Source organism: Chelonoidis abingdonii, chromosome 1 (genome assembly GCF_003597395.2).
Source record: "Chelonoidis abingdonii isolate Lonesome George chromosome 1, CheloAbing_2.0, whole genome shotgun sequence".
In the NCBI taxonomy this organism is placed as follows: domain Eukaryota; kingdom Metazoa; phylum Chordata; order Testudines; family Testudinidae; genus Chelonoidis; species Chelonoidis abingdonii.
In genome coordinates, this window is record NC_133769.1 from 334,656,680 (window position 1) to 334,669,695 (window position 13,016).

Below are 13,016 nucleotides of genomic sequence, written 5' to 3' on the forward strand. Positions count from 1 at the left end.
TTAGAGTCAGTGTGGGTCAATACCTCTCCAGTTCCTCCTTTTACCACAATCCCAGGAGATCTGAAGCAGAGGGACTGGAGAACAGGTAGTGGAATACAGATAGGGACCTCAAAACTCAAAGGACTTACAGTTACAGTAAATAACTTCCATTTCTTCTTTGAATGATAGTCCCTATGTGTATTCCAAATGTGAGTGATTGTCAAGCAGTGCTCAGACTGGCAGTGGGCGTGAGAAAGCTGGTAGCAAAGATGTCTGCAGTACTGCAGATTTCACCATTGCATCCGCAGTTAAGGCATGAAATAAAGCATAACTTGTTGTGAATGTATATATTGGGGTGGGCAAACTTTTTGACCTGAGGGCCACAACTGGGAATAGAATTTGTATGGCGGGCCATGAATGCTCACAAAATTGGGGTTGGGGTGTGGGCTCTGGTTGGTGCCAGAAATGATGAATTCAGGGTGCAGAAGAGGGCTCCGGGCTAAGGAGTGGGGTGTGGAGTGAGGGCTCTGGCTGGGGGGGCGGGGTTTGGGGTAAAGGAAGGTATTCTGGGCTGGGACCAAGGGGTTCGGAGGGTGGGAGGGGGATCAGGGCTGGGGGAGAGGTTCAGAGGGCAGTAAGGAGTGCAGGCTCTGCCTGTGGGTTCTGGTGTGGGGCTAGAGATGAAGGATTTGGGGTGTGGGAAGGTGCTCCAGGCTGGGATCAAGGGGTTTGGAGGACAGGAGGGGGATCAGGGCTGGGGCAGGGGAGAGCCCCAGGAGTGCAGAGTCTGGGTGGCGCTTACCTCTAGCGGCTCCTGGAAGCAGCAGCATGTCCCTGCTCTGGCTCCATGGCTTCTGGGAGCCATGTGGAGCATCCCTCGATCCTGTGCCCCGGCTGGAGTGCCAGAGCATGGCAAGCCCCAGACCCTGCTCCCCAGCAGGAGCTCGACGGGAAGCTTAAAACAGCTCATGGGCTGGATCTGGCCCGCAGGCTGTAGTATGCCCACCCCTGGTGTATATGGAACTCCAGGAGTCCGCCTTGCAAATGCCCTACAGTGGAACGTCATATAGGGATGCTGTGATTGCATGGAGCGAGATCTCGCCGTTGTGGCGATAAAAAGTCTCTGATTTCCTAATGGGTTTGGTTCTTTGTATGTAGAATGTCAGAGCACGCCAGAAATCGAGAGTGTGAAGTTCCTTGTCTTCAGCAGAAGCGGGGGGGGGGGGGGGGGAGAGGTTGGGACAAATACAATTAAGTGTATACTTTGATTGATTGATTGATTGTGGAATTCAGAAACAATCTTGAGGAAAAACTTCGGGTATACTCGAAGAGAAACCTCTTCTTTGTGGAAAATGGTTTAAGGGGAGTCCACCATGATGGCTCCAAGCTCACTGACTCTCCTGACTGAAGTGATATTCACTAAGAATGCTATCTTCATGAACAGGTGGGTCATAGAACATGTCAGCATGGGTTTGAAAGGGAGACCTGTGAGCATCAACAGGATGAAATTAAGGTTCTACTGAGGTGTAAGTTTGATCACTAGTGGGAAGGTACTGATTAGGTCTTTCATAAACCATACTAAAAGCTGGATGAGTAAAGATGGGGAAGGCACTAATTGCTGCAAGGTGTACTTTCAACACCCTAATAGAGACCTTAGGACTTCAGGGACAGGAGATAGTCTAGGACAACCGAGATCCTTGTGGTGGCTGAAGAATGTTGGTGGAGTTGTGCCCAGATCAAAACAGCATCTCCATTTCACCAGATAGCAGGTTCTAGAAAAATCTTTTCTACTTTTGTTAAGGACAGTCTGAACAGGGGCCAGGCATGAGCATTCTATTTCCAAAGCCCATTCAAACACCAGGCAGAGAGAGCCCAGACAGGGATGCTTCATTCCAGTCCCCAACCACCATCCTGGGTTAGGAAGTCTGAGAAAGGGTAGATCCTAACTGAAGAGCAGACCAACATTGTTATAAGTTCTGTGAACCAGAATTGTCTGGCTCTGTCACGACTAAGGCTGCGAGTCTGTCATGGAGGTCATGGAAGTCACAGATTACATGACTTTCCAGGACCTCCATGACTTCTGCGATGGGCCTGGGGCTGCCTGAGCAGCTCGGATAGCCCCTAGGCCAGCCACACTGGCCACTGCTGGGGCAGTCTTGGGCCACTGCGCCTCCCCCAGCTGCAGGAGTTTGCGTGTGGGGGGCTCAGGGCTGGGGCAGAGGGTTGGGGGGGAGTGGGAGGTGGTGAGGGCTCTGGGTGACGCTTACCTCAAGGGGCTCCCCAGAAGTGGCAACATGTCCCTCAGCTCCTAGGCAGAGTTGTGACCAGGCGGCTCTGCACTCTGCCTGCCTGCATGCGCCACACCCACAGCTCCCACTGGCCGCAGCTCCTGGTCAATGGGAGCTGCAAAGACTGCACTCAGGGTGGAGGCAGCACGTGGAGCCCCCTGGCTGAGCCTCTGCCCAGGAACCAAGGAACATGTCGCTGCTTCTGGAGCGCTGTTCAGAGCCAGGTAAGGAGCCTTCTAGCCCTGCCAACTCACCCCCTAGCAGCAGCAGAGGTCCCCGGCCATGCACTACCACACACCCCTCTAGAGCACCCAAGATTTAGTCAAGGGCCGTGAATTTTTGTTTACTGCCTGTGACCTGTCCATGACTTTTATTAAAAATATCCGTGACTAAAACGTAACCTTGTCATGACATATCTTCCTGACAACCTGTGGAAGTAGGGGAATGGGAAGAAAGGCATATCTCAGGTCACTCATCCAGGATAGCAGGAGAGCATCACCTTGGGAACCATGACCCATTGTTCCTCTGGAACAATATAAGGGAAGCTTCCTGTTCATTTGGGTTGCAAAAAGGTCCCAGAGCATTGTACTCCATTATGTAAATATCTTGCTCATGACTGTGTTGTGGACTTCCCACATGTGGTCTGTAGAGAAACTTCTGCTTAGTCTATCTGCAAGGGAGTTGTAAATACTGGGAAGGTAACTGGACTATATCATGATGCAGTTCCTGATGCATCAGCTCCCGAGTGACAGCTCCCCAGCAAAGACGAGCTCTCGCTTCTCCCTGTTTGTTTATATAGACCACGGTGGTGATATTGTCTGACATTAACTGTATATGGAGTGATCATAGCAGCAGAAGGAAGTCCATGCATGCAAGGCGAGCAGCCCTCATTTCCACAATAGGTTTACATGTTATCTGGCCTCTCGCAGAGTCCGGGCATCCTGAGCAGCATGGATGCTGACATGAGTGCCCACTCCAGAAGAGAGGAATCTGTCATAATGGTGGCTCTGGAGATGAGAGGGCTAAAGGAAACACCCACTACAACCTTTTCCAGGTATGACCATCAAGCAAGGGAGGCTATAACTATGGTGGGAATGGCCATCTTGCAGTTTATATGGTCCTTGTTCAGTTGATACATTGAGTGGAGTCAAACTTGCAGGCACCGGAAGTCAAGCCTAGAAAAAGATGTCAGACAGGTGCATGCGGCCTAGCAGTGAAAGGCATCTGTGCATTGTGGCTCATGGTCTGCAGGTAATGCGTGAAATCAGGTTGCCCATTGTACAAAACCTGTCTGTGGTGAAGAATGCTATCATAGACATGGAGTCCAGCATTGCCCCAATACACTTTATCGTCATAGTGGGTGAAAAAATGGGCTTTTCTAAGGGAAAGTGTGTGTGTGGAGGGGTTCTGAGGAGGGAAGGAGAGAAACTCTTTGGAGTATCCCTGATGGATAATCTCCAAAACTCAACTCTCTGTAGTGATCCTCCTCCAGATGTGGATAAAGAGTGTGAGACAGCTCCCACAGATGATGGGGGAAGAGGTGGGTGGCACAAGTGGTGATATACAGGTCTCAACAATATGTCAAAAATGGCTGTTGGCCAGCAGCTGGGGGTAAGTAGTGGCTGTGGCAGTACAGGAGGCCCAGAAGCAAGGCCTCTGAATACTTGCAAATGTCAGGGGCAATCAGCTGGAAGCTGATCAGGTGCATGAAGAGAGAGTGGCCTTGGTCTATGAGATTGCCTCTAGTCTTTCCTCATGAGTATAAATCCCCAGGGAATGCAGTCACTCAAGTCCTTTAATGAATGGAAGGACTTGTCCATTATTTCATTAAAGAGATATGACTCAAAGGGGATGTCCTGGATGGTGTTCTGAACCTTCCTAAAAAATCCTGACAATTGCAGCCAAGAGTCTCTCCTCATGATTAAGCCTGTAGCCAGACTTCTCGAAGCTATGTCTCCTGAATCTACTGTGGCCCGGAGAGCTACTTTTGCCACCATCTTTCCCTCAACTAAAAGGGACTGAGAAATTGGGCCCTGTCCCCTGTGGGAAGCTTGTCTACGAAGTCCTCAAACCTGGAATAGTTGTTAAAATTGTATTTCACTAAGAAATCTTCCTAGGAGATTCAATCTCTGAGAGCCTTTATCTGTTGGGGGGGCCCTTTGATAAAGTGATCAAGCGCATTCTATAGTTGCCTGTGCCACCAGTGAGTTGGGGGCAGGATGGGAAAACAAAAATTCACTTCCCGTAGCTGAAACAAAATCTCTCTTCTCAGGTCTCTTTCGGGTAGGGGCACAGAATCCTGGGAATGTGCCATCCCACTCTGGCCAGTCCTAGTATGGCCTCATTGATTGGGAGGGCCACCTTATTTGGTCCCTGAGGTTGCAAGATATCTAGGTGTTTGGTGGTCCTGGACCCCCTCTAGAGCAGAAGCTCTCAAACTGGGGGTCACAGAATGTATTGGGGGGGAGGGAGAAGCTTTACAAAAAAAATCTTACTGTGCATATTTTACACACAACATTGAATAGGGATCTACTTAAATCACGGAGAAATCACATTTTTTGCAGATTGATTAGGGCCTAAAGAGCAAATTTCGTGGATGTGTTCATATAGTTGTATATTTCAGGTCACCCTTACTTCTGAACTGCTGCTGGCAGCAGCGATGCCTTCAGAGCTGGGTGCCCGGCCAGCAGCCACTACTCTCTGCTCTGCCTTCAGAGTTCTGGCTGTCAGTTGCTGGGGAGTATCCAGCATTATCTGAAGCTGCAATAACTATCTTAATTCCTTTTGCATCTACCTACTTGAGAAAAACAGCCTTTTCTGCTCTAGTTTACATAAAAAACAAAAAATGATCATGTCTTCAGGTAGAAGGGGATCTCTGGATAGCTCTCTCAAGCATCAAACCCAGGATGGAATCACTCTGTTCCAAAACAGGTACACCCATCACACTAGTAACAGTGTGATGCCAGTAAGCAGTTTCTCACTTAAAATTTACATTACTATATATTTCAATGGCTCTGTTTGAATCAATGCCTTACTGTTCTTAATATTTAGCGAGAGTTGCATGTTGATTTATTTTTATCAGTATATGTACTTGAGGAGGGCATAAACTACTACAGACACAAAGAAGGGGAGCACGCAATCAAGTAAGTTTGAGAATCACTGGTCTTGTGGAGTCTAGTGACAACTCTCTGCAGTAGCTCCTGAAACTGGTGATGGTTATCTGGCAGAGATGGCAAGGAAGGAGTGACCACTTCATCTGGGAATGATGAAGAGACACCCGTTGGAACTGCTGGTACCTCTGGCTCCAAGTCCACCTCCCCCTCCTTATACATTAACAGATCTGGTTGGCAAGAGCGACAGGAGCATCACAACTCTCAAGAAGGACGTGGATGCCTGCCATAAGGATCTTACTGACTCCAATGAGGGAGGGATCTGCTGGTTGTGGGGGACCACAGGAGAATCAGTACCAGAGGTCCCCAGAGGGTCATATTTGAAGGAATAGAGCGCATGACTCCTTGACTGTCTCTGCAGAGATACTAGAGCAGCTCTCTCCACTGACTCATTTGAGTCAGAAAACTGCTCCATCAGTAGGAGTGGGGATGTTGGTACTGAAGCACTCCTACCAGACAGGATGTCCTGGGATACCAATGTAGACTCCTCCTCCAGAGTAATAAATTTCCTCAGAAGAGCCAGGCCAGATAGAAGTGGAGACTATGGACAAAGGAGGATTATATCCTCCAGTGGTAAGTCTCCATACGCCATGATGTCTGAGGGGTTCAGGCAGTCAAGCCAGATGGACTGGGTGTATCTACAGCAGCTCGATGGTCTTCACATGAACAAGGTGGTACCAATGATGTGCCTGGACCAGCGCATGTAAGATGAACTGGCAAATGTCTGTCCCTATGCTTCAATACCGATGTGATCGATGGAACCGGCAGATCTTTCTTTTTACGTGCTTTGTCCTCCAGCTTGGAGGCCTTTAGCAGAGCTGGTTTGTTAGGTTTTGATCATGTCTCACTCAACCTGTACAGGCTCAGGGAGAAAGCAAGTCTCTTACGCACAGTCCTTGATAGGGTCGGGGGAGGGATGTCTGTCTTTATACCTATCAGATTACTCTCTACTCTCTCATGCAAAATTCTGGATGAGAAGTCCTTGGGCTTAGGCACTAGCAACTCCGCTCCCAAGCATACGTTTGAAAGGGCTCTGCTGGTTAGCTGAAGCTGATGTACAGGGGATCTCCCTGCCTCGGATCAGAGAGGGGCTTCATGGCTTTCTCAGGCAAAGCTCCTGGAGTTCTTGAGTTCTGTGTGAGAAAGAGCAACAGATACTGCACTTTGCAGAGATATGCACCTCACCCAAACAGTAGAGGCAGTGCTGATATTAGTCATTGATGGAGAAGTAGGGAGGGCAAGTGATGCAATTCTCAAATCAAGGGTCTCTGGGGATTGTCCTGGATCCAGGGAGGGTTCCTCAAACAGGGAGAAAGAAAACTCTCTATACTAACTATATTATGAACTTTAATTATTAAGCTAAGAAATATAACTATTTACAAATCTCTTTACAGGTCATACAAAGAGTTGAAGGAGGACAATTCAGACTCAGGTTGTGTGGTGGTAAGGAGGAACTGGAGAGGCATCGACCTGCACTGACTCTTATAACCTCGACTGGGAGCATGACGAGATCTATAGCTCAGAGTGCAGACAAACTGACAGTGCTTTGAAGAATTTCTGGACTCAGGTGCATGGCACACATGCATACCCATACATAGGGACCATCGCTCGAAGATGAATGTTTATTATGCAATACACATCCAATTAAAACCTTACATTTTCTTAAATACTTCCTTTTTTCAGTTTTAACTCTTTACATGTCATATTAGCAGCCTGCCTAACTCTTTTGCAGAGGGCACTGCTCCCTATCACAACCATTCATGACTTTATATCTTGCTCTCTTCAGCTCCTGGCTGTCACAGAGACAGAGACCTGGATCCGTTCTGACACTGCCTCTTGCAGCTGTCATCTCTTAGGGAGGCCACTCATACTCTCCACCCTGGCTCAGACCAGGATGTGGATGTTGGACTTCCCTGCTTCCATTCCTGCTGCTTCCAATCCCTCCTTTTTCTCCCCGTCCCACCTCTTTCTCCTCTTTTGAGCAGCAGTGCATCTGACTCTTTCTTCCTACCCGACTCCATGTTGCTGTCATCTACCAACCATCCAACTAGTTCCCATTAGTCTTCCTCTCAGATTTTGACTCCTGGCTCTCTCTCCACCTCTCCTCCCATAGTCATCTTTGGTCATCTTAACTACCATATCGACAATCCATCTGAGCCCTTAGCTGCATGTTTCTTTACCCACACTTCATTTGACCTGCAGCCCTGATTCAACTCGCTGACTCATGAAAACAGCCATTCACTTGACATGGTCTTCACCAATCACTGCTTTTTCTCTCTCTGAGCCTTCTGTTGCTGAGTTCCCCCTCCCTGATCATCACTTGGTCTATCAGCACACCTATCAGTCCCCCTCCCCCTACACCCTGTTACTAGGCCTTTTGATGACTTCTTGTCTGCTCTCAGCCCTTTCTTTCCTTTCTTCCCTGAATATGGTTGCTGATTCCCTTCACTGCTCATGATACTGTACTGCTGAATCATTAGCTTCCTCCCATCCTGGCTAACCCCCAGCCCAGTACACTACCAACACTGCTCCTGTTCTCATGTTGTAGAGCATCTCTGGTGGAATTCCTAAGACTCTGCTGATGTCTTCAGTTACATATTTGTTCTCTTCTTTTTCCATTCTGCTGTCTTCCTAGCTAAACAACTCTACTTCTCCAATTTAATTTATTCCCATGTCCACAATCCCAGACACCTTTTTACCACCTTTGACTCATCCTCAACCTTCTTTCCCCCCAGTTCTCTGTCTGCACAGGATCACATCAATTTTTTCTAAGAGAAAAATGACAGAATACAGTGTGACCTTCCCCCTTCTCAACTCTCTCCTTCTCCTCAGTCAGACACAAATTTATCTTCAGCTCTCTTCCTTTAACCCCTCTACTTGCCCCAGTGATCCCATCCCATCTCCTGATCTCCCTCATTCTCATCCCCATCCCTTATTCTTCTCCTTACCCTCTCACTCTCCTCTGGCTCTTTTCCCTCACAGTACGAACATATTTTAGTCCCTCCCATCTTTAAAAAAAAAAAAAAAATCCGTGACCCCACCTACCTCTCAAACTACCAACCCATCTATCTTTCATCTCTAAGCTCACTGAATGTGCTGTTTATAATTGCTGTCTGGAGTTCCTCTCTTCTGATTCCATCCTAGATCCTTTCCAATTCAGCTTCTACTTCTTGTACCCATCTGAAACTGATCTTACAATCTCTAATGCCCTCTTATTGGCAAAATCTCAGAAGCAGTATTCCATCCTTATTCTCCATGACTGGTCAGCTTCTTTCACCACAGTTGACCAGGCACCTCTTCTTGAAATCTTTTCCTTCTTTGGCTTCCATGACTGTCCTCTCCTTGCCATCCTATTACCTCTTTAATCATTCCTTCAGCCTGGCCTTTGGAAGATCCTCCTCATCCCTCTACCAGTTAAACATTCTGCGGCTGTTCCACGGGGCTCTATACTTGGTCCCTTTCTCTTCTTCCTCTACACATTATGTCTTGATAAATTGGTTTGCAGGGGAAAATACCATCTCTACATTGACAGCTCACAGCTCTACTTATTTCAAAACTGTCTCCTTGGCCTGTCTCTGACATCTCAAGCGCAACATGACTAAAAACGGAGGTCTCAATCTTTTTCCCCCCAGCCTCCCTGCTACCTCCTTTCTTGATCACTGCTTGTCACTCTGGTAACCAACCTGGATGTCATCTTCAAGTTGGACCTCACCATAGGTCCTCATATCCAGGCTATGTAACTAACTCTTGCAGATTCTTTTTGAATAACATCTCTTAGAAATGGACTTTCCTATCCACCCACACAGCTAAAACTCTTGTTTGGGCTCTTGTATTCTTGTGTCTTGATTATTGCAATATCTTTTTCTCTGGGCTTGACAAATGCAAACTTGCCCCACTCATATCCATTCAAAATGCCGCAAAGATCATTTTCTTAGCCTTTTGCTTTGAACATCTCACCCTCCTCTTTGCACCCATCCACTGGCGCCTCCTTCTCAATCATGACACATAAGCTACTTGTCTTCACTTCCGAGGCCCTTTATGACCTACCCACACTGTACACATCATCTCTCAATCAGCAACCAAAGATCAACTCCCATTAGCTCATGATGCCAGTCACCAATGTCCACTTGTTATATTTTCAAACAAGCACCTTTGTGCTTTTTCCCATGCTGCCCCTCAGTCAACTCCTCATGAACATCCACAAAGCCACCTCATTGTTTTCCTTCAAATCACTCTCAAACTCTTTGGCTGAGATGCATACAAAATATTTGACAACTGTTAGGCTGCTGGCATGCCGAGACTACTTTCTATCATTCTTCCCAATATTATCTTATTGTTTCCTTGTACTCTCCCATCTGTCTGTACTCATCTGCTGTCTCTCATCTCAGACTTACATTATAAACTCTTTTGTTCTGCTTATACAGTGCTCAGAATTATGGGATCCAGGGCTCCAAGGCGCTACAGTAATACAAGTATTGCTATTCCTAATAATAGCAAACAAAATATATTCTTGGCCTCTGTTGCTACCTGGGCTTTCCAAAGCAGTCAATGATCCTGCAACATGATCTTCAAGTTGCAAACCTGAGTTAAGTAAACTCACACAGAGGCCTGATAAAAAGTTTACTGTCTAATCTGGTTGCTTTTGCAACCTACAAGTATAATCTTTGTTTTAATCTGATGAATGACTATACAACCTAAAGCTCTTCAACAGCCTCTCTTTTAGGTCAGAGATTGGGAAAGCTGATCAACAGCTATGTTAACAGCTGTATTTCCTTCACATTCTAAAAGCACTATAGCCCACACCACCTCACTAGCTCTGCATTAAACTGGCATATATGACAGGCAGGAGAGGTTACAGAGTAGAACCCTGCTTTTCTCCATAGCAAAGGTTATCTGGATAGACTATCAGATACCCATTACTACTCTCTGGTTTCTCTCAGAAGAATGGAACTACTCAAGGGAAACCCTATCATGCCTGGGTCTGCAGATGTATCAGTGATCTCAAAGACAAACAAAAAGTAACCCAAAATATTTGCATTACATCCACTGCTAGTAAGGGTCAAGCACCAACATAATATCCATGACATATTCAGATCTAAAACCTGCTGTCAAGTGTAAAGGAAATCTCAAACTCAAATATTGCCACAGTGTCCTTGCTACAATTTGATAACAGTCTTTACTAAAATTGGATAGGGCCATAACTCTTGAGACTGTCAGCTTCAGAAAATGTTATGCCATTGCTAAGGAGCTAATACAGCCTTAAGAGAACTGGATATTTTGTATTCCCAGATATATGTACTAACGATCACTAGCAGACCAAACAAATCCCAGTTTGACTAAATGATCTAGAAAGGACAGAGGTTCAAACTTCAAGATACGTCCTGAAATAGCAGCTTCAGTGAGCAACAACAAACAAAACTCAAGTAGAAATGACAGCACATTTGTCTCCACCAGGTATGTTTCTGCAATCACAGACTGATAACCTGTGCAAATTTTAACTACCATGTTTGATTAATGAAAATGTTATATGTTTAAGTAACTAAAAAGGGGCAAACAAGCCCAGGCAGGAATGTTATGTGTATTTCTTATTTTGATTAAAGACCTGTATGATGATGTTTGCTACAGCTCCAGTGAGGTAATAGGAGATACAATCACACGCTGTTGCTGTCCACTGCTTGCTCCCACCAGCTGGCCTAAAATGGAACAAATGAAAATCTGTTTTAGTAAAACAGGGAATATGATTTTAATAAAGGTCGTCAAGGCTTGCATATAAAAAAAACTACCCACCAGCAAGACTGAAAAACTATCAAACAGCCCTTTCTAAGAAAAAAAATTATCCCATACGGTCAACTAAAAAAGAAGAGAAACAATAGTACCAGCTGCTCCAAGATCAAAAAAGCATTGTTAGATTTTAAAGAGGAACACTAAAGTAGATTAAGATGGTCCAAAAAAAAAAAAATTTTTGCAATATTTTATTAGGAAATACACTTCAGAAATCTGTTAGACAGCTATATTAATGCAAGGTTAGATTTCCCCTCATTATTACAGGACACATTAGTTGAAATGTATCCGGATAGCTTACTCACTTGGGTAACGGCTGTTAGGCCTTCTCTCCCAATTCCTACAGCCTACAAGAGAGAAGAATCCTTCTGTCCCCCACCAACAGACCAGGAAAGGAAAGCCAAAATCCTCCCCTCATATTTCCAAAAGATCCAGTTACCTAGTTGCCTAGGAAGACCAAACTTTAAGTACAGATAAGAAGCAAGCCAGGGGAGCCAAGAAAACAAAGCATCTGTTCCCCCTGCCCTGTCCTTCAGTATGTCCAAAACTTAGGCCGAAACAAAGAACCTTTCCATCCACATCACAGTTTTTGCTCTACTTGTATATGATCTGACATTGAAAAATACTTCATTAAAAAATTACAATGGGCCTCCCACTATCTTACTATGTATCTTACAGTGTTATTCCAATATTCAAGGAATAAATTACCTTATATCTACCAGGGAGCATGCCAGTGCTAGTGTCCTAATTGGCTTCAGCTTTTCATCAAGTTTTCTTAAACAAACGATGTTCACTATTTCTTTAGTACCAAAATCATACAACACTACCTGTGAAAGATAAAAGAGCTGAAAAAAGTTCTGAAAAAAACCCATGACATTCTCAACATAAACAGGATATATCCTCTTCTAAAACAAATGACATACCATATATACAATAAAAATATGTAAATAAACTACAAGGAGTTAAAATATGTAAGTGAACAGAAGTCAGAAACGAAATCCAGACAATGGTTTTATGAGAATATTAAGTATTTTCAAACATGAAGACAGGATATATATGTAAGCTAAAAGGTCTGCTTGTCAAGAACTATTTTGTTTAAATATATGTAGTTCCATTACATGTAATTTGCTCTATACTAGACTTGTGCTTCCCCAAATGTCCATTTTCTGAAGATGTTGTAAGTATCTACATTCATCAGACAATCATAAATGCCAGATCCTATCTTCAAGGAGAGTTCCCATCTGCTCAGGTTTTACAGGAGATCTGACTGGCCTGATCCTTAAGTTTTTAAGGATAGCTCTGTTTCCCTCCATCCCCATTGAAGAGGCTGGCCTGGGCCACCGAATGCAGCAACTCCTGTATTGTAGGTCTGTTATACTATCAAGAGAGCCAGTGATCTGAGTGTCAACGATAAATACTCATTTTTCACTGTCTTATCTTAGCTCTTGTGTGCAATTAAGTTTTGCCTGTTTAACTATGCTGGTATAGTTGAAGTGCCTAGTTCCCGACCCCAGTGCAGCTGCAATTATACTGGTATTAATTATTCTAGTATGGGAAGTTCCTGTCAGCCTCCTTTACACCAGAGTAACTGTGTCTACACTAGGGCTTTTACCCAGGAAAGCTATATTAGAAAAAAATTACACCCCAATAACTCAGCATAGATCAGCCCTTAAAGAGATATGAGTGTGATGAAACAAGCATCAACACAGAATCATAGAAGATTAGGGTTGGGAGAGACCTCAGGAGGTCATCTAGTCCAATCCCCTGCTCAAAGCAGGACCAACACCAACTAAATCAT

General features: G+C 45.2%; 1 protein-coding gene across 1 annotated transcript in view; it reads right to left on the bottom strand.

Moving 5' to 3' along the window:
- RNF17 (ring finger protein 17) overlaps nucleotides 1-13,016 on the bottom strand; it is a 232,475-nt gene that overhangs the window by 93,183 nt on the left and 126,276 nt on the right. Inside the window, exons 26-27 of the mRNA XM_075066159.1 lie at nucleotides 11,927-12,045; nucleotides 11,040-11,130 (exon numbers count right to left, since the gene is read on the bottom strand). Coding sequence (XP_074922260.1) covers nucleotides 11,040-11,130; nucleotides 11,927-12,045 — 210 coding nt within the window. The remainder of the gene's footprint in view (nucleotides 1-11,039; nucleotides 11,131-11,926; nucleotides 12,046-13,016) is intronic.